The sequence below is a fragment of the Lutra lutra genome, chromosome 10 (assembly GCF_902655055.1).
Source record: "Lutra lutra chromosome 10, mLutLut1.2, whole genome shotgun sequence".
Taxonomy (NCBI): Eukaryota; Metazoa; Chordata; class Mammalia; order Carnivora; family Mustelidae; genus Lutra; species Lutra lutra.
Window position 1 is genome coordinate 102778813 of NC_062287.1, and position 22597 is coordinate 102801409.

The following is a 22597-nucleotide window of genomic DNA, read 5'->3' on the forward strand; positions in this document are numbered from 1 at the left end:
ATCTCTGATACACTCTTCCTACCAACTAGCCTTTGATTGTCCAAATATGTGATCGCCTCTCAGTTGTGCCGAAGCCATAAATCTCAGAGAAATTGTTGGTTCAGAAACTCTGTATCTGTATGTGTGTTAGAAAGGAACAGGAACAACTGCTAAATTTCAAAAGAAAAATAGAATGAGGTTATTTCTCACATGGTAGTGTAAAGATACAGCCCTCTGTGGTTGTGGGAGTTTCAGGGTGTGATGGTGTTAGGTTTTCTCTGTCAGGTCAAAGATGACCACTAAACCTCTGGCTAACACACCTACACAACAGCCAGGAGTAGAATGAAAATGTACAAAAGGGGGAGTATACCTCTTCTTAAGAACACCATCTAGAAAATGCATATATCACAGCTGCTGGTAACCCTTGTCTACAACATGGTTATGTAGCTCACTTAGCTGAGAGTTAGGCTGTGAAATGTAGTGTTTTTCTGGATGACCAGATAGATGCCCAGCCTTAAATTTTCTTGCTTTGGAATAAAGGGAAAATGGATTTTGGATGAACTATCATGTCAACCCACTCTTCTAGCCTCTCTGGTATCTACATACACTCTTCTTTCCACTTACAAAGCATACTTCCCCACCCCCAAGATAGTCCAGAATTCTGGGTGACATGCACGTCTCCCCATCATGTCTGGATGCAGCTCCTCATAGCCAGAGATGAATCTGCCTGTTCCCTTTCACCCTACTCACACACCCAATAGACTGTGGCAGAGTATGGCCAAAATCCAACCTCTTAAAGTAAAATTTCAATTCAGAAAAGAGAATGGAAAACACAACTGTTACTGTCCCATAGCAGTGATCAAATTCTCTTGGGCAGAAAGTGCAGGGTGCCCAGCTCTAACAGGGAGCACAATTTTAGGTCCCTGCAGTTGTTGGTCACTGCTCATGGCAGTTGGAATTGCCTTGACCTTTGTCCTTCAAAACCTCGGGTTTTGTCCTTCAGGTTGTTCTTTTCTATTGTTTTCTGTGGCCATTTCTTTTTTTTTCTGTAAAGTCCAGTTATAATAATTTAGGATTTATGTATAGTAAAATACATCGCTTTTGGTATATAAGTCTATGAATTCTGACATATACATATACTGGAGTAATTACTACCACAATCAAAAAGTTAAGCAGGATTTTATTAATTTTTTAATTTATTTTCAGCGTAACAGTATTCATTGTTTTTGCACCACACCCAGTGCTCCATGCAATCCGTGCCCTCTCCGATACCCACCACCTGGTTCCCCCAACCTCCCACCCCCCGCCCCTTCAAAACCCTCAGATTGTTTTTCAGAGTCCATAGTCTCTCATGGTTCACCTCCCCTTCCAATTTCCCTCAACTCCCTTCTCCTCTCTAACTCCCTTTGTCCTCCATGCTATTTGTTAGGCTCCACAAATAAGTGAAACCATATGATCATTGACTCTCTCTGCTTGACTTATTTCACTCAGCATAATCTCTTCCAGTCCCGTCCATGTTGCTCCAAAGTTGGGTATTCATCCTTCCTGATGGAGGCATAATACTGCATAGTGCATATGGACCACATCTTCCTTATCCATTCATCCGTTGAAGGGCATCTTGGTTCTTTCCACAGTTTGGCGACTGTGGCCATTAAGCAGCATTTTTTAGAAAACATAGTACAAGCTTCCAGAAATTTAAAGATAATTTCAGTCAGTGTATAGCTTTCCCTAACTTCTAGGAGCAATCTGGAACATGTTCCATGGTGAGGTGATAAATTTGCTGTTAATTTTCATTTCTTTTACGTCTGGAACATTCGAATCAGAATCCAGTCTATACATTACATTTGGTCCGTAGGAGTCTCTTCAGTCCCTTTTAATGTATAAATTCCCCCTTTATCTTTTCCTGACATGTATTTATTGAGTAAAGTGGATCGTACTTGTTCTGTAGAATATTCCACATTCTGCACCTTGAAATTCCATCCTCGTGGTGTCATTTAATGTATAGTTGGAGTCCCTGTATTTCCAGTAAGTGGTGGTTAAATCTAGAGGCTCAATTATATTCAGTTTGGACTTTTTGCCAAGAATACTTCCTAGGTGATTCTAAGGAAAGTCTGGCCTTACATTTACTGTGGGCCAATATCTGGTCCTCATATCCCTTAGCATCATGAGATTCAGGATAACTCCCACTAGCTTTCTATAACTGAGCACTGAATTGAATGTCATAGGAACTCACCACTTCCAGGAACTGAGCAGAAATCATTTTCCATCCTCATTCATCAACCTTTAAAATGCACTCCCACAAAATTCCCTGGTTGTGGGTGGCAAAGTTTAGCAACTCTTGAAAATTCTCTTTGTAAAAAACTTTTCCCATGCCTTCTGCAAGTCACCCTCAGATCATAGTAAGTTTAATTCTCGTATGAAGGTTAATGTTATTATCGACTTGACTCAGCCACAAGGTGACCAGATACTTGGTCAAATATTATTCTAGGTGTTTCTGGGAGGGTATTTTTTTTAATGAGATTAACATTTAAATTGGAGACTGAAGAAAGCTGTTTGTTCTCCCTAATGTGGGAGGGCCTCATCCAGTCAGTTGAAAGCCTGAATAGAACAGATTTATTTGGGAGACCCCCAATTAACAAGGTATGCTTCCTGTATGGCTGTCTTTGAATTGGGACATTGACTTTTTCCTGTCTTTGTACTTGAACTGAAACATTGGCTCTTTTTGGGTCTCAAGCTTGCCTGGTTCTCAGACTTTCAGACTCAAATTAGAACTTCACCAGCAGCTTTTCTGGGATTCCATTTTGCTAGCTCACCTAGAAGATCCTGGAACTTTCCAGCATCCATAAGCACATGAATCAACTGCCTATAATAAATCATATTATTTTATATATGTTTATGGATTCTGTTCCTCTGAAGAACTCTAATACATATGGGAGCAGGACCTCTACAGTGAGACATAGGCCATGAGCGAAACGTCATCTTTCTCTCACCCAGAAGACAAAAGAGAAGCAGCAAAAAGGTGTGTCACTCAAGTTTAGGGGCTGCTATTTTCCATGTCTTAGAAGCCTCCCAAATACCATAACACCAATTCTACGAAACTTCCCTATCCTTTGTAAATGTCTTTAATTTCACAAACAGGACAGGGAAATCTGTATATGCAGTTGCCACTGGAATTCAGTAACATAAAAATATCAATCTCAGAGTTCTAGTAAAGATGAGATAGATATTTCAGACCAACTCTCCCACGCCCCCCCCGCCCCCACACACATAGAGGCACACTGAACAACAAGAAAAATCTAGACTGAAAATAGGAAATGCCTCTGTGAAGGCATCAAAGCTGTAGCCAAAGAAGCTACCAAAGCAGTATTCTACCGAAGTACAGGGCCAATATCCCAGTGAGGAGGGAAGCCCAAACAGGTCAGTTCTGTAGTTAGTACTGATTTTACCTTAGAGGCACCTGCCAGTTCCAGAGATGACTGGGAGGCTGAGAAGCTGACCAGACATTTGAAGACAATCATGAAGCTGAGAAGGCACAAGAATTAGAGCTTAAGGCCTATCAAGTAGTAGGGGTTCTGGTAAACACAGGATTTGGAATGCAAAGTGTTGCATTCATAAATAAAAATGTTCCAGATATTGTCTCAGCCTTCACAGGGATACAAGTCAGTTTGAAATCACCTCAGTCCAAATTAGGTTAAGGTGACTGGAGATTACTAGGGATGCCAGTCCAGCCATCCCCCAGAATGAATTGTAAAGTCTCTTTGGAGGAAGGTTATATCATCCTGAGTCTTGTATTTTTTTCTACAAGACAAAATTTGCTATGTAAAAATGAAATCTTGAACTTCTAAAGAGAAGGAAAGGGACTTATATTGGTGACATAGATTAAGAAAGATGGCCAAGATGTAGACTTAATGAAAAGAATGTGACCATATTCTTCTATCCAATACTAACATGAGAAATGTATTATGATTATTTACTTATACACCAATTGAAGGGCCCAACATGTTTATTTGAGAGACATACCTTCTTTCTTAATTATTATCTGAATAATGGGGAGTTAAGTTCTATTCTAAGCATTTGACTCATCCTTTCTCTACCAGACCACCATGGGGACTGACATTTCCTGTTTGGTATTTACTGAAATTGAAAGAAGGAATTATGCAACAAGGGTTACGTATAACTGTAACCAAAAGGATATCCTTAGACATGTCCACAAAGCTGTGGGACCTCTTGTCAAATCCTGGGAACCCACAATGCCTCTTGCTACACCACACACATAAAGATTTCAGATCTGATCCTGTTGCTGTAATTAAATGTCTAATAAAAATTGTCACAGGAGGGGCACCTGGGTGGCTCAGTGGGTTAAGCCTCTGCCTTCGGCTCAGGTCATGATCCCAGAGTAGTGGGATCGAGCCCCACATCAGGCTCTCTGCTCGGCAGGGAGCCTGCTTCCCCCGCCCTCTCTCTACCTGCCTCTCTGCCTGCTTGTGATCTCTCTCTCTCTCTCTCTGTCAAATAAATAAATTAAATCTTTAAAAAAAAATTGTCACAGGAGCTCCAGTTGGGGGAATCAGATCCTCAAATGTATATTTTTTTAAATAGCATGCAAAGGAAGTCTGCCTCTCTCAGTGGAAATCCTGGGAGGCAAAGCATATGCCACCACTGAACTTGCCTGCCACTTGATCCTGCCGCATCCCTTTGAACCAAAGGTGGGTCCAACCAGCCCAGACAAGAGGTGGTTCTAAGTTCTTATAGTAAGATGTGTTTTCCACCGAAATTTTCGGTAAAGCTTATCACTGGGATGTGGAGGAGTCAGACGCAGAGACCCTGGGACTTTGCCACAACAAGCACATCTAAACTTGGGATATATAGCTCGTGTCACCCCTGGGTGCTGGCATCCCTAAAGCCCTCTCTATGCCACCACTCCCTTTCCTCATTTCTGTGTTACAGCACACCAGTTGTAACTCTCTTTTTACCTTTTTCATGTACTAGATTGTAACTTATTTGATGATTAGGACAATGTTACATTCTTCTTTGTATCCCCAGTGCTTACACTGTTCTTTAGCACACACTTAAAGTTCTAGTAACTCCAAAAAGAGTGGATACACTTTTTTATTTTTATTTTTTTATTATTATTATTTTTTGGATACACTTTTTTAAAAGAATCTAGATTTATAGTTCTTAGACACAGGTCAATGAGAAATGAGTAAAGGCTACCCTATAGCATATTCACGGGACCTCTACCGCAACAGGTAATTTCCAACAACACAAATTAGTTAAAGATGAGGTCCCAAGGGTCGGCTCCTCTAGCTCTTCAGTCTTTGCTGCTTAGTCCTCCCAGGCTTCACTCAACCCTGCAAAGGACAGCTAAGAAGAGAAAATTGGAGCCTGGTCCACACCTCCATGGTGAGAAAACTTGCTAATCTACCTTCACAGAACGCTCGCTTTGGCCGGGGTTTTGTTTTGTTTATTTTCTTGTTGATTGTGAAAGTCAGTTATACAATTAAAGTAGAACTAAAAAACCCTCAAAATGAAATCTGACCAGGGATTCTTCTGGTCAGTCTCATGATGTTGTGCAACCACTTCGCCAACTGCCAGTGAAGGAGGAAAGGCTGGATACAGAAATTAACTGGCAGGCTTCCAGAAACAGAAAGTGGCTGCGATCAGCCCTAGAGAATTGCAGTGCGCTTTTGCTGTTGTTGCTGCTATAAAAAGACCTGAGAAAAAATCCAAGGGTGAGGAACCAAAATTCCTAATATGTTATATCTTGATTAACAAAAGAAAAATATGTAACAAAATATATTTTAAAATCCTGTCTGCTCCCTCCTTTTCAGGGCCAGAAATTCCTGGCCCTAAAACAACAACAAAACCAGACAACTTAGCCCCATGCCAAGAATCCCTTTACATGTTTACGATAAATCCAAGGTATCATGATGGAGAAAAGGGCACTTGACTCCCAGCAAGGTGAAGTCGATCGATGCTAAACTGAAGAGGCAGCAACGCAGCCCCAGCAGGCCAAACCAACCTCAGTTCTGGCAGCTTTAGGCCAACAGCCGGATCTAGGAGGACCACTTGAGCGGGAGCGTCCAAACCGCAGCTTCTCAGCTTTCTGCAAAAGTCTAGGGCTTGCCCAGCACACAGCGAAGGAAAAACCGTTTCCTGCCCCAGGGAAGGGAGGGTTGGGCAAACCGCCTCCCTATTGTGCTGCTATTGGGCAGGAAGGATGTCAATCCTCGCCCTGGCTCCGCCCCCTTCCCTTTCTCTCAGGCTCGTCCTCTCGCGCCACCTACAGGCGGCGCCTGGACTCCGCTCTCAGTGAAGAAACGCCCTCGCGGGGCGGGGCTCTTAGGAACTCAGCTACCCACGCAGGGACTTTCCAAGAAGGGGTGCTGCCGGCGCTCATCTCGCGCCCCGCAGCTCCGAGTTGAACAGCGCCGCGGGCGCCGCGAGAGGATTCTGGAGGGACAGAAGGGGACGGCGGGACAAGGGGACAGCGGGGCGGGGCAGAGCTGAGGGGGCGAAGGGCGGAGTCGCGGTGGGGTCACGGAACCCCAGCAAGCAATGGAAAGGAAGCCAGTCCCAGAGCCTGAAGCAGTGGGGCCAGCTCTCTCCTCCGCAAAATGGGGGGATAAAAATGGTGCCTGTTTCGCAGAGGTGCTGTGATTTAAAATCTGTGGAGTGCGTACCACGCCTCCAGGCAAAGTGTGACAATGCACAACTGACTTGAAGTTTCTTCTAAGCGGGAGTCTCTCCAGGGTGTTTTTTAAAAGATGCAACCTGCTGAGGATCCCAGGACCCTGGGATCATGACCTGAGCCGAAGGCAGACGCTTAACCGACTGAGCCATCCAGCTGCCCCAAGATCTGCATTTTTAAAAGCCTGCCCTAAATATTTCTTATAGACACTAAAGTTGGGGAATCGCTCATCTAGGCCAACCTCTTTGGTTTGCAAATGAAGGAACTAAGAGGGGCCCAAAGTCTTTGCAGCGTCTTAAAAGGCTGTAAGGCTCTAAGACTAAAATCCTAGGGTACATCTGTCTTTCCCTCCAAGTAGCAAATTTACAGGGTTCCTAATCTATGAAATGGAGACAAAGTCACACCCACCGCCCAAACGGTGAATGTGAGGATTAAATGAGACTCAGGTGTGTCAAGCGCAATCCCAACGAGCCACAGGTGATGAATGAAGGTTCCCATCCTACCCCGTCCGGTTTTCGGAGGTGCAAAGGACGGCCCACGCCAGGAAGCCCTTAAGTAAAACGGCGCGCCTTGGAAGTGCGAGTCTCAGGAGGGGTACTGAGGACGGTGGTTAGGAAACGTCTGTCCCTGGGGCTCGGGCCCGCCCAGGCAAGACCAGCGGCGGGTTTCTCCGTAGTTCTTTAGGAGGAAGGACGGAGGGCACTCCAGCACGCGGCCCCTGCGCGTACCCAACGCCGAGGAGCTCTGGCCTGTGGCCACGACTGCGCGGACTGCGACGGATACCGCTCTTCCCGGAGAAAGGATGAGCCCCGTGTGCAGGCCACCTCCCCCTTGGAGTCTCTGCAATCAGGGAGGTGCAGGCACCCTCCTAAAAGTCTAAGCAGATCCCCCCACCCCTACCCCCATGAGGGCGTTACCTCCACAGGAGTTATGCCCTCCAGATCTTGGGGGTATCTGGAGTCTTAGGATCTGGCTCTGAATTTAGGAATCCAGGTCGCTCAACACTTTGACCTCAAGGTGAAATGAACATCACCTTGTCCTGCTGGTGGAAGAGTAATTTGGTACATTCTTTCTGTATTAGTAATTTGGCAATATTTCCCGAACCTAGAAATCATGTACACTTTTGACATAGTGCACAGCCTTGCAGACAGGTATGCACCAAGCAGAATAATACGATAGTCATAAAAAAAAGAAACATGAAAACGCCTATCATTTATGGAGTGTTTGTGTATTTGGTGTATTTGGACCCTCATTCCATCCACTGCCTCACGGAAACCTCCCCACATTATGAAGTAGTACTAGCAGGTGCATGTTCTTAAACTGAGGGTAGCAGAAGTCAAAGAGAGGCAAACAGAAAGAACCAGTGGCGCCCAAGGTCAAGCCAGGCAAGTTTTCATTCTGTGCACATTCCCCTGGCTGAAGCAAATCAGGTGGTTAAGTCTGACATTAATGAGGTGGGAGGAACCTCAAAGTCAAGGCAAGTCAGGGCAAGAGGTGTATGTACAGGGCAGGGTGGAGACTTGAGAACAATTTCTCACATTCATCATCTGTTCTTCCAGTTCTCCAGACTTTCCAAAATCAGAGAAACAGAATTAGGGTTTTCCTAATTCCCAGAAAATCAAAATAAATGTTTTCTAAGGCACAATTACATAAAGCTTCACAAAACTTTAAACAGCAGACATGTATATTGTGTCCTGGGAAAGTACTGTGCTTAGAACTAGATTGTATAAACTGCTCTGGATCCATGAATATGAGAAATATATCCATTCAACTCTGTATTCCTAATATCCAGTACATTCTCTGGAAGCAGGAACCAACATGTGTTTTAAATGGATGAAACCATGTTGGAGATTCTGTGTGTACCTTTTCCTCCTTCCTAACGGCAGGACTGTTCTCAACATTAACGCTCTATAGAATCCAGCACTTGGTCTTGTAAATTGTAAGTGCACATTTATGTGTTGAAGAAAGGATTGCATAAATGAAAAAAATATGTAGGAAGGGGTGAGCCGCTGTGCCTTTCGCTGTTAAAAACTAAAGGCAGCCATAGAAGCCTTTCAATACAAGGAGTCAGATGGCCTTAGCTTCAGATGGTAGTTTAAATCCTGGCAAGAATGTTTCTGGGCAAATACTTGCAAAACTTTTGATTTGTGAATCAGGGCAGATGACCACACCTTCCCCACAGGGTCATTGAGAGTATTAAATGAAGCAGGCACACCCACGGGAATGATTCCTTCCACCCGAAGATGTAAGGGTTAGCCCATCCGTGAAAGCAAACAGCCTGGCTGGCCATTGCCAAGGAATCCCCTGCCCCTCTCTCCATTTATAAATGACTATAAAAAGTAATTACAATAAAATGTTATATACCATCACCAATTCATTTTAACTTGGTCACATATCTTGGTTTATGAAACAGGTATTTATTTATAGTGCTTTCAGTGATTAAGAATGAGTAATAACAGGCGACCAAAACAGAAACTTGTGGCAAGTATGATGAACCTGGAATTTTTATTTACTTTTTTGAGTTTTGTTTGTTTTTTACAGAGGAGGAATGGCTTTTAAGATAAATTCTGAAGTAAAAATGGAAAACAAGATATCTTCATGTATGATATAATCTTTTCCTACAAGAAGGCTTTGCACAAAAATTAACCTCAAAAATTGCAGGGTTGCCTGATGACTCAGTCCGTTAGGCATTTGACTCTTGGTTTCTGCTCATGTCATGATCTCAGGGTTCTGAAGTCAAGCCCCTCATTGGGCTCTGGGCTGGGCTTGGAACCTGCTTAAGATTCTGTCTCTCTGAGGGGCGCCTGGGTGGCTCAGTGGGTCAAACCTCTGCTTTTGGCTCAGGTCATGGTCTCAGGGTCCTGGGATCAAGCCCCACATGGGCTCTCTGCTCAGCAGGGAGCCTGCTTCCCCCTCTCTCTGCCTGCCTCTCTGACTACTTGTGATCTCTGTCTGTCAAATAAATAAATAAAATCTTTAAAAAAAAAACTTTTGGGTTTCTAGTCTTGAGAATGTGAATTTTATTTGGTTTAGCTCTCACTAGCTCTATAGTAACTTTGAGATTACAACTTCATCCTGTCTGAAATTTGGAGGAAAAAATAACAAAAGATGTAGGGGTTATGAAGGAAAAAGTGTGACAGAAACCTTTCATCCAAAAAAGTTTATTTTCCTATTACCTTAAGGCAAAATATATTTTATTGTGAATATATTTAAGGCTTAGGAAATATTTATTTTATGCCCTTTCCCCAAGAAACTAACTCATAACTTACCAAGCCAGAAATGTTTTAAAAATAAGGATTATTAAAATTATACAAAATTATAGAAAGATTTAAGAAAAAAGTGATAGATATCTTGCTACATAGTAGCACTGAGGTCTCATAGATGCATAGATAAGAACATATTTTATTTTAACTTTTCACCATCTTCTTGCGCACTAATATTTCATAGAAACAAAATGTTGAATTCTTAACATCCATGTTTGAGAAGTGTTGTTAAGCCTATTGGCTACTAAGCCACTATTTTGTTTATATACTGAAATGTACAAAAGAAAAAAAAAGACCCAGAAAATGCTTCACATCTGCATAAATACATTCTCAGTGGACCAGACGTTTAGTTTTGCTCTACATTATAGGTCTTCTTACTCCCAAAAAAGGACAACCTCACTCTTCTTCGTAGTTGAGATTGGTCATAATTTCCAGACAATATCTCAAAAGTCTATCAAATTCTAACAAGTCAGCTGGAAAAATATAGCTCTCTAAAACGAGGTAGCTCAGATTGTTGGGCCGTTTCAACCCCAGTATTTTCACCACCTCTTGCTTGTCATGGAAATTTTTACTGCTTCAGAATCTACAATGAAAAAAAAAAAAGAAATCAGAAAAGTTAATTCTTTAGTGTTGATTGCATGCACTACTTTCAGGAGCATGAAAACTTCTAACGATTCAGAGAATGATAGTGAGTGGTGAAATTTTCATACTAATTGGGTTTTCTGGTTGTTTTTGTTGTTGTTGTTGTTTTGTTTTGTTTTTTTTTTTCCTTTTCAAAGTTTACTCTTTCCAAACCCCAGAGAACCCACACTATAGGAAGCAGTAGTTGTAGTTATTTTGGGAGTGCTGTATGCACATTAAGTCCGGTTCCCCCCAAATTATCACATATACTGTAGTTACCAACCTTCTTTTCAACACTGTCACTCTACACACATCCTCTAGTCCTCGGTCAATTGCAGAAAACGTGTCACGGTTGTAACCGCGGCTCCTTTTCAAATACAGAATGGAATGCGTGCACATCTGCGGTTGGTGCAGATCCTTAAACAGCGGGCCGTCTGCAAGCCCTGTCCTACTGGAGTTGTCAGCTCTGGGATTTATTCCTGGAGTCCTTACGGTCTTCTTCATCAGGATTGCAAACATTTGCCTATATTCGTGGACGTTTGGAGAATCGCTTCACGACAAGGTCGTTCACTCCACCTCCATTCTCGGCTTCGGCTTCTTCCTGATTGTCACAGTCACCGGATCTGTCGCATCTGGGGGGAACGCCCGAGTCGCCCAAGTCCCCTTCCGCCCACCCACCTGCAGCGCTCCCAGGGCGCTAGAGCTGGCGACTCGCGGCAAACGCCTGCCTCATGCCTCTGCCTTCACTTCCAACACATCTCCGGGAGGGGACAGCCGGGCCTCCGGAAGCCGCGTTTCCACCCACGCACTTCCGCGGCGGGTTTCTGGCGCGCAGGCCAGAGCCTCAGGTGTCCCGCCTTCCGCTGCCCCCCTTCACTCCCACTGGGATTGCCGCGGGGATTCGGGACGAGGGGAAGGAGGGAGATGAAGCAGGCAGTGAGGGCAGCGAGAGCCCAGTGAGGCCGGTCCCGCCAGCCGCGAGGGGGGGCGCGCGGACTCCCGCAGCCGGGATTCCTGCCTGGGATTCCTGCACCTTGCAGCGCGGCGGGTCGCGCTCACCCTTTCCCGCGCTCCACTTGGCGGCTAGAGCGCGGCCAATCGGCTTCCGCAGTAGAGAGCAGCCGTCCAATGAGACAAAGGGACTCGGCACCCCGCGGTCCCTCGGTCAGACGCACAGCCCGCTTACCCGGAAGGCGGGACTCCCGGCTGGAGGCAAGGGTCCCCCCAAAGTCGCGCGTGCAGGCGAGTGAAGGCTAGGTCTGGGACGAACTCTTCTCTTCGGTGAGTTACCCCTTTGGTCCTGGCGCTGACTTAGAGTTTAGAGAAAATTTATTGACGGAGTCACAAAGGAGAAAAACCTCAGGCTGGAGCGGGGGGGGGGGGGGGGGGGGGGAGGAGACAGAAAAAACCCGTAAACCGGAATACCGTTGTTTCCTGAAAAGACTGGGGTTTGTCCCTGGAAATCTAGAGCAGAGTAAAATAAAAGGATGTATATTTCTTTTGCAGTGCCCAAGGGGAGAGCAGGTTCTAATTTTAAAAGCTGATGTAGTTCTGAAGACCCATCGTTAACTTTATGAAAATGTTTCCTAAGAAGATCAACCTTTTTTGTGTCTAAATTCTGGGTGTAGCATTATGACAAAAATTATGTTAAATGTGTTCTCTTGAGTGAGCTTCTTGCCAAGATAAAATACTCGATACTCTAGGTGACAAATGGTGACCAGGTTCTCCAGCATGTTCATCATTAAGAGAAAGTCATCTACAGTCACATCGCTTGCTGATACATTAATATGACTTATCTTCTCTTTTCATCAGCATGAATTTACTATACCAGGAAGCTTTTGCCCAGGGACACGGAAGTTGCAAATATCTTTACTGTTTATTCCAGTAACTTCCTCAAAGACCGCAGCACTCTTCACTTGAAAACATCAAAGCACAGTTTCCAAACCTTCTTGAAAATCCTTGCCTGTCACCCACTAGTCCTAAACTGTCACCCGAGGCTTACCCTATCCTAACCAATCCCTCACAGAAAAGACCCGACTTAAACCAGACTTCAAAATCTCCATTAAGAGTCCAACCTTGCTCTCCCCTTTCTGAGACGCTACGGAAGTTCTGCTCCCCATAACCTCAAGAAGCCGCGGGCTTAGCTTTACCAACAGGCGGTTCTGTCGAGATTTCTGGGAAGCAGCACTTGACATCCTTGGAGGCCTCACAACACCGAGTGGGTTTCTGCTGCTGTGTCCCTCTGAGGTCCCTTGAACTCTCTCCAGCGCTGTGTGAACTCAGTGGTGGGGAGAGTGTATCTTGCATGCGGAGGTCCATGTCCAGCTTTGTTGTTGTTGTTGCGTTCGCTCAAGTGCTGAGTTTATTTTGCCCTTGGGAGTAAAGAAACCTTTTAAGGAATCCTTTTGATTTTTCTAACCAAAACTTTAACGGGTCTACATTGGACGAAAATCCGCCTTCTTAGCAATACAGCAACAGGTCTCTACCCCTGTCAGCCTTGGCCGTCCTTGTGCTAGAGAAAAGCTCAAGGGAAGAGACGAGGCGGAGACTCCCATGTCTGGTTCTCAAACCGGCCGTGGGGACGCAAGACCTTGGGAAGATTTTGTTTCAGGCTGGAGGGACGGAGACAAACACGCTATACTTTATTCTGGAGACCCCCCACCCACCCACCCCCGCCCCCCACCGACGGGCAGGCCCGCTTCCCGGGTCTCCAAAGAAGCAAAGACTTAGAGGCGGCGGAGGGGTGAGGCTGTTAGAAGCCGGGCAGATAGGAAAGTGGAAGGAACCCAACAGCCCGCCGAGCAGCGGATCGCATGGGGCGGGACACTTTCTGGAACCTCAGCTCCCGCCTACCGCCCGCACGCCCCGCCGGCCCAGCCCGCCCAGCTCGCAGGGACGCCCCTCCCAGGCCAGCTCCCCGCCGGCGCTCAGAGGCCTTTGCTTCCTCCTGTAAGCACCGAACACGCCTGGGCGCGGGATGCAAGTCCCGGGTGCTGGCGGCCGGCGAGGAGTAGGTGAGCGCGCGTGAGCCTGGAGCGGAGGGTGAAGCGGAGGGGCTGGGGTCCGCTGGCCTGCGCGGGACAGCGCCGCCCACCCGCGGGGCCCAGATTTGGGCCGGGTTTGATTTCCGTGGCTGCACCTTGTTGCGGTGGGGGCCTTGCAGGGGGGCCTAGGTCAGCCGAGACCCGGCCCCTCTCCTGCAGTCTGGCTCAGCTCTGTGCACTTGTTCCAGAGAGGAGGGGGCGGAGAAGGAAAGAGGAGGGAGAAGAGAGGGAGAAAACTAGGGGAGGAGTAGCAGAGGAAGGGGCGGCGAGGACCTAGAAGGTGGAGAAGCAGGGGGAGGGCGAGGAGGTAAGAGGAAGAGGGGAAGAGAGAGATGGGTTCGGGAGGAATTCCAAGGGAGAGCCTCTGGGTGGGCAGGAAATGGACCAAGAACAGGCCGCATATCTTTATCTCCTTACTGGAGGACATAGGGCAGCCCTTCAGATAGGTCAGCAGAGCCTTCTCCAACTCTGAGAGTGGGCTGCAGTAGGGTGCCCAGCTAAGGACACTTCACCTTTGCTATTACAGGACTCAGGCTGGACACCGGAAATGAGGTTGGGGAGGAATGTTAGGGTGTTTTCTTAATCTCTTGCCCCTTTCCACTGTGAATGCTGGAGTTAATCCCAGTGTAGTGCAAAATTCGCATTTCTTTCTGTCTACTTTATATTCCTTTTTTGGTCCATATGTAATAACCACTCTTAAATCTCCTGGGTTCTCACTCAGTCCCTAAGATTGGGTCATCATCAACTGACACACTGAAACCGCAGATTTCTTAATTGTTGGACAGTAAGTCCTTGCTTTCAAGGATCTTACAACACAGCCCAGTGATAGGTATCTATTTTGTTTTCCCAGGTTCTCTGCTGTTGAAAAAGTATCCCTGTGGTAAGTATATTGATACAAAATAATAATAATAGTAGTAATATTTACTGGGCAACTTGTTATGTGCCAGACACTGTTCCGAAAGTCTTTTCATGCATTGTATTTTTTAATCTTCACAAGAGAGTCAGATTCCACTACTCCTCCGGTGTTAGAGCTGTGGACAGTGAGATGGACAGGGATTAATTAACATGCCCACGGTCGGGCAGCTAGTAAATGGTAAGCTGATATTTGAACCCAGGTGGTCTTATAAAAACTCACCTTGATGCAGCACCTTCAGATTCTGTAGCTCACCTGTCCTTGCCTCATTTTACAAACAGGAGAGTTAGGCTCAGAGACGCTGGAGTTTCCTGGGCAGCTCATTAGCAGTAAAGAATGAAGCCACAGCTCCTGCTCCACAGTGAAACGGTTAGAACAGTCATTGTTTTTAGAGAACTTGCCCTTGACCAAAAAACAGGTGGGCTAGAGCGTAAAAACATGAATCAGCAGCCGGGGAGTTGAACGCTCTGCAGACAGCTTATCTGTTCTTTTTAATAAATCAGGGCTTTTTCTAGGATGAAGGAGACTTAAGAGACATAATAATTAAAGACGACTAGTGCACCTCGATTGGGTGGTCAAATAAATTAGGATTGTGATTAGGCAAGAAAAAGTTCTTAATTTGTAGAGCTGGAGAGAGATAATTAGGGATAAAATGTCATGATGTATCTAAGTGTAAAATAATCTAGGAAAATAAAAGGATGATGCAAATTTATCCAAAAAATGAATCATCATTACCTCTATGTGATAGGCATATACAGAGTCATTATCCTATTCTCTATTTTGTTGTTGTTGTTCCCATTTGAAAATGTTTGTAACCAAAAGTATACTTTCTGGAGCTTTGTGACCTTGAGTAAATAGCTTAATCTCTCTAGATGTTCAAGTTTTTTATTAGTAGAATGGAACTAATAATACCAATTACACAGAGTTGGAAGAATTAAATGAGGTAATTTATTAAAAGGCACTTAGGTTGGGTCATAGCACCTCCTGTGCTTGCTCCATTCATTCATTGGATCTTTACAAATGTGTCCTTTTTATTTTTTTTTTTTAAGATTTTATTTATTTGTCAGAGAGAGAGAGCACAAGCAAGGGGAACAGGAGGGGGAGAAGCAGACTCCCTGCTGAGCAGGGAGCCCAATGCGGGACTTAATCCCAGGACCCTGAGATCATGACCTGAGCCGAAGGCAGACGTTTAACCGACCGAGCCACCCAGGCGCCCCACAAATGTGTCTTTATTGAGAGATCGCCACATGCCAGGCATTGTGGTACATGTTGGGATCTGAAAACAGAGCTGCTGCCCTCCCTGGCTTTTGTTCTATTTACTGCTAATGAAGATTTCACTGTTTTATTTACATTGTTCATTCTCTTCTGGGGAGACATCAGAGGAAAGATAGAAGAGAAAAGTATCCCTGTAAACAAACCAAAAAACCAAGCAGCAACTAAACTTCTTGACTATCTTCCCAGGCAAACTCTCATCCCAAGATGATTTTGTCTTTATGGCTCTTTCCCCATCCATTCCCCTGTAATTACACCATCCCTGTGCCGTCTCCATCTTAAATGGGGGCCAGATTGTAACCTCCGTGTAACTAGAACACACTTTTTAATTCTCATACTACAAACCCTTCTGCATTTGAATTCCATCTCTATCACGTGGCTCTGGCCTTAAGGGTCACCTACCTCCTCTGAGTTACAGTTTCTTCATCTGCAAAAAACAAATACACCAGCTTTGCATGGTTTCTGTGGGAACTGGCAATCGGAGACAATTTCTGTAAAGTATTTAGTATGGTACCTACCAAGCAGTGGTCTATAAAAGGGAGCTTTTATCATCGAGTGAGTGATCAAGTGAGTGATCGTAGTTGTTGGGTAAACTATTTACTTGCTAAGTTAACATCTCTTAGCAAGAGAGGGATGCTAGAGGCCAAGGGGAGGGGTGGGATGTGGGGTCCCATCAACGTTATCCTCTACAATTAACATAGCTATGAAAATACCACTCTAACTTGAACCTTTTTTGAAATTAGTGTTTAGAGTGAACTGTCTATTCACCTTCAAACCATCATGAGCCCTAAAAAGCTCAGGTCACAGATCGCATTCGATGAGAAGAGAAATATGAAAATTGAGCACTATTTCTCTCAGGTATGTTTGTAAATATGGTTATTTACTGTTTATGGAACGTGCCAATACGAGACATAGCTCTTCTTGACACTGGATGTCATAGTTCTTTCTGCCAAGAAATTGCCTCCTTGTAGGTTGACGATATTAAAGTACAATCTTTCTCATCCATTTTAGTCTTTTAGTGTTAATACAGATCTTGGCCACATCAAAACAGCCTTCAGTAAAAAGCTATTGTAACACTTCCTGAACAACAACAACAATGAATCTACTATAATGTATTACAGTCAACTGTGGAATAAAAAAATTAATACTATTTCAAAGCATGAAAATATATAAGCTAATCTCTTTGATCACAGTAATAACCTACATTTGTACTGTGCTTTCTAGTGTATGAAACAAATTTTAAAATAATCATCCTTATCATAACCTTGTTAGGGAGGAAAGATTTTTATTATCCTCCGTTTATTTATGCAGAGAGAGAAATGCCTTCTTGCTTGAGATAGAAGTGAAGGGAAGATTTGCATTTACTTTTACTGACATTAGGGCTCTTTCTAATAATGGAGCTCTGTTATCATATCAAACCCTCAGTTTCTTTCCTGAGTCTGAAATCCTCCTTGCATTTATCAAGAAGCAGGCTAGGAGAATTTTGAGAATTTGAGTATGCAATGTAAAAGCTTTCCTTTGTTTTCTTTCATCTGGTTTAATTGAAATATCCAAGTATCTAGGAAAGCTGAGACAAGCCTAGTTATGCTTCTCTTTGTCCTACTTCATGACAGAGCCAGCCAATAGCCATGTACTACCCAGTTCCCTTACTTGAAAATGTCCGTATCTGCCCTAGAATCTTCTGAAGAGTTGGAAATCCATTACAGTGTCCCAACAAGGATGTTTCTGACAACGCTGGGCTGAGGAGATGTTCTCTGAGAGTTTGTTTTGTTGTGCCCAGAGTAAACTTATATTACCTTATGCTCCTTTTTTTTTTTTAATCCAGAATATTAGCACCATTACAAAGAAGGGAAATAAAAATTAATCTCTTAATGTGCCAGTCATCATCGTGCTGGGTATTGTCACTTAGGACGTTACACTGAATCTTTACAACCATCCTGCCCTGTTATTTCCCTGACCAGCAAGTTCTGTCCACACCAATGCCATGATGAATATGACTTGGGGGACAATGTCTCATTCAGACATAGAAATCAAATGCTCTTAATTTTTCAGGGAATTTCTGGTATATGATGAATCCTCCTTGTGTAAGGTTGTATTCAGAGTTTTAAAACATGTAACATTTATTTTTAGGTCAATAAAAACCAGAATAATTCCGATATTCCTCAAATGAAGATGGGTGCTAGAAAATGTCCAAAAGATATTTTGGCTCAAGGACCCAAAGACCAGACCGGGCCCCCAAAGAAGACAATTTACATCACCTTGGCTGTGAACTCTAGAAAACACGTGCTCACACACAGTGATGGGGATAGCTTATATGCAGCACTCAACACATTAAAGGCTGTCAAGAAGGAAATAAAAACTCAGCAGGGCAAAGAGATGCTGGTGCGTGGCATGGAAGGCATCGAAGGATACATCAATCTTGGGATGCCCCTCACTTGCTTTCCTGAAAGCTGCCACGTGCTAATCACATTTGCCCAGAGTAGAAGTAGACAGAAAGAAGGGAGCCCGGTATTTGGCCGGCATGACAAGGTATCCCCTGACTGTGTCAAATTTTATATTCATGTGATTGGGAAGAGAAAGAAGAGGATAGTCAAGCGCTGGCATCTTCACAAAGAAGGGTGCAAACTCTGTCTATGCTTTCAAAGGAGAAACCATCAAGGACGCAGTGTGCAAGGATGGCAGGTTTCTCTCCTTTCTGGAGAAAGAGGACTGGAGACTCATCAAAAACCATGACTCCATTTTAGAAAGCACGCAGACTGTTGACAACCTAGAAGGCAAGCTCTTTGAAATTGAAGTTGAAAAAAGAACGCGCTTTGGAGCAGGAGCTTCTCAAAATTTGGAGTCAGAGAAACGAAACACCTCTGTGTTGAGAGAAGAAATTGTGGCTCAGTACCCCAGTTTACAGAGAGAAAGTGAAAAAATCAGAGATAACTTCAAGAAAAAATTGGAAAAGAAAAAGAACAAAACTTCATTATTTAAACTGCATAAAGTAACCTTTGGGAAACTGACAAAAAACTCTACTCCAGTTAAAATGCACAAACTTCTTTCTCATCTCGGTGACTCAGTTGGGTACCTGTCGTGGGACAACAGTGGGAATAGGGGTTCTGCCACCTGTTTTGTTTTTAATGAGTTGTTCATTTTAACTTGTCGACACGTGGTAAGTGACATTGTGGGAAAGGAAATAGACCCAAATAGGTGGGCAGACATAATTGGTCAGTGCGTAAGAGTGACGTTTAGTTACGAAGGGCCCCCTGAGAAAGAAGAGAACTGCTTTTTCGTTGAGCCTTGGTTTAGGGTATCTGATGCCACTCTCGATTACGCCGTTCTGCACCTGAAGGCCAATGGACAGCGGGTACCTTTGGGACTCTATTCTAGAGTTGCTCCTGCGCCACCTAGTGGGCTCATCTATATCATCGGCCACCCGTATGGAGAGGCAAAGTCTAGCGATGCTTGCACTGTGATCCCTCGGGAGCAGCGAGCGGAGAAATTTCAGGAACATCCTCAGCCTAGAGGGGGAGAGGGTAGCAATGATGACATGCAATATATTCATATGTACACTCAAAGAAGCTTCGAGAAAATAGCTCACGATCCTGATGTGATTACCTATGACACTTCTTTTTACTTTGGGGCTTCTGGCTCCCCAGTGTTTGATGCAAAAGGTTCATTAGTAGCCATGCATACTGCTGGCTTCACTTATAATCACCAGATTGGGTTATCTCATATCATTGAGTTCGGCTGTACTATGGAATCCATCCTCCTTGATATGAAGCGAAACCATGGGCAGTGGTATACAGAAGAATGTATAAATCAGCCAAATACAGAACAATGTGTCCATCTGCAAGATGTGGAAATGGTGAGTGATGAGGATTGAAGATGGTGAGAATTCAGTCTATTTACTCGCTTCCAGGGGATTACCCATGGAGTTGTTATTCCACAGGCAATGGTGATCATTCCCTAAATTCCAAAATGGTTACTTTTGTTTAAAAAAATTGCCGTTGTAGAGCACTTCTTACGCACCACTTCTCTAAAGACATGAAGACTATAATCCTAACACGTGGGCTGTTAACCCCCTTTTAAAGTCAACCAATGGGAAGAACGATGGGATTGTGACACTAACGCGCATGTGCATGTGCGTGTGGGTTTTCCGTGTCTTCTGTGCCTTCCCCTAAATTCAGTCGCTTGAAGGCAGTATCTAACACATGTTCATCTCTTTATCCCCAGTGCCTGGAAGATGGAAAGTAAATGCTTAGAAAATGTGTGGGTCAATCTATAGCACAATTTTAGGGCTGCTGTTCATCTTATGTGAGGAACTAAATGCTTGGTTAGAAATAATCTCACACAGAATCTTTAGGATTTCGGAAATCTTCATATTACTAAAACTCAGGATGCATGTGTTCTGAAATTCAGAGGGTAAAACATTATTCTTGTATTGATTAGTCTATTCCGGCAAAGAGAATATCGTAAAGATCCTATCACTGTGATCTTAAGTCCTTGGTTTCTACCTTTTCTGTTCAAGATCACATAGCACATTACATTTAGCTGTTAATGTTTCTTTAGGCTCCTCTTGCCCGTTGCAATTTCTCAGACTTTGACTAGTGACCTTGACAGTTAGAAAGAGTACTGCTCAGGTGTTTTGTGGGATGCCCTTCTGTTGGAATTTGTCTGATGATTAGCCTGGGGTTGTGGGGTTTAGAGAGTAAGACCAGAGGGGCAAAGTGCCTTTTCACCATATGACATCAAGGGTTTGCATATCCCTTTGACATATTCTCATCAGTGTGTTGTTTGTTTCCTGTTTGTTTGTTTGTTTGTTTGCTTGTTTTGAGCATTTTCTTATGCTGTGGTCCAGGCTCTGCTTGTAAATTTCCTGCCCCAGCCCTAGAATCAGCCATTTCTCCAAGGAGCCCTGGAGAACAGTATTAGAAACCAAGATCTGGGTACTAAGTATGCTTGTTGCTATTGGGTGCTCTTTCTTTTATGCTCGCTCAGCAGATGGAGAAAAGAAATATGTGTGTGTCTATTAGCTTCTGTACAGTCATCCTTCCCAGCTTATTCTTGATCTTGCTTTCTGGGGCTCCGGTTTCCTGTGGTCAGATGATCTTCCTTCTGACTTATCCCTAGAAGGTCAATGATAGCCTAACGCTGGGTGACATCACCTAGGTCAGCCAGCTCATTTCCTCCCATCAGGTGGGCATTTTACCACTTCACGTCATCATAACAAGGAGGAGGAGTGCAGTGCAATAAGGTATTTTGAGAGAGGGAGAGAGACGGCATTCACATCACTTTTATTCCAGTGTATTGTTAAAATTGGTCTATCTTCTTATTAGGGATTGCTAGTCTCTCACCGTGCCTCATTTATACATTAAACTTCATCATAGGTGTGTGTGTATAGAGGAAAAAACAGAGCATATTCAGGTTTCAGGCATCCCCTAGGGGTCTTGGAAAGTGTACTCCGCAGATAAGGGGGAGGGCTGCCGCAGGTACCACGTATCTGCAAACATTCCTACGTCTGACTGTCTGGATGTATCATAAGCTGAACATTCTTACTGATGTCTCCCACTTCGGTCCAGTCCCACATGGGTCATTTTCGCCTCCTCCCTTGCTCATCTGTGAACTCCCAGTCCAACAGGGAGGCTCCGACCATCCTTGACCCACTTAATTGTTCAATTCGGTTTTCATGCAAAGCGGCATCAGAATTGTTCACCTGTACTAGTGGGAGGAGGGGTTGCGTGGTCAATTACAGGGCAGTGTGTATGTGCCATCTCTTTGCCTCTAGTTCTTAGAGACTCACTCCCAAAGTGACTGGGGTCAGCACCTGTCCTTCCACACCCTGCAGCGAGGTGTTTTGCAGATTTGCAGTGCAGTTGGAGTCTCTTGTCATGTCTTCACTCTTTCCTCTCACCTCCCAGCCTAAGTGACGTTTAAAATTTGCATATCTTGGGCAACCGACTCTTGGTTTTGGCACACGTCCTGGTCTCTGAGGGGTTTCGGGATCGGGTCCCAAGTGGGGCTTTGCGCTCAGAGCTGAGTCTGCTGGAGGACTCTCTCCTTCTCCCTCTGCCCCTCCCCCTGCTCATGCTGTCTCTCTCTAAAAATGAATAAATGAATAAATCTTTTTTAATTTGCGTAGATCAAGGTTCACTGTCCATGCTGTGAGTTCTGTGGTCTTAACAAGTGTATAATGTCATGTGTCCACCATTACAATGTTGTGCAGAATTCTTTCACAGCCTAAAAGTCCCCCTGGTTTCACCCGCTTTTCCCTTCCTCTCCCCTGCACCCCTTGGGGACCACGGATGCATTTACTGTCTTTATAGTTTTGCCTTTTTCCAGAAGGTCCCCAGAGTAGAACCCTACAGTAGGCAGCCTCTTGAGCTCGACTTCTCTCGCTGAGCAATATTCAACGAAGGTCGCGCTGCATCTTTTTGTGGCTTGAGAGCTCATCTATTTCTGCCACTGACTACTGTTCTCTTGTGCGGATATACCACCGTTTGTGTACTCTTTCACCTGTTGGAAGATATCTTAGTTGCTTCCGTGTTTGGCGATTATGAATAAAGCGGCTCTCAGCGTTTGCATACAAATGTTTGTGTGAACCCAAGTTCTCAACTCAATTGGGTAAATAAATACTTCAGTGATTCCCGGACTGTCTGGCAAGATTGTGTTTAACTCTGGGAGGATCTGCCAAACCGTGTTCCGACGGGCGAGGCCGCGCTGTTTTGCCTTCCCAGCAGCAGTGGTGAGCGAGAGTTCCCGCTGCTTCCTGTCCTCACTAGCATTTTGTGGTGTCAGGTTCTTTTATGGATTGGAGGCCTATTGGAGG

At 44.5% G+C, this 22597-nt stretch overlaps 1 protein-coding gene across 1 annotated transcript; it reads left to right on the forward strand.

Moving 5' to 3' along the window:
• The first annotated feature begins 11592 nt into the window (after positions 1-11592).
• FAM111A (FAM111 trypsin like peptidase A) lies at positions 11593-22358 on the forward strand. The gene is given in 6 exon segments (XM_047693055.1): positions 11593-11835; positions 14449-14478; positions 15892-15972; positions 16527-16641; positions 17914-18413; positions 18415-22358. Coding segments are annotated over 3 exon segments (1818 nt in total). The 5' UTR covers positions 11593-11835; positions 14449-14478; positions 15892-15972; positions 16527-16563; the 3' UTR covers positions 19655-22358.
• The last annotated feature ends 239 nt before the right edge of the window (positions 22359-22597 follow it).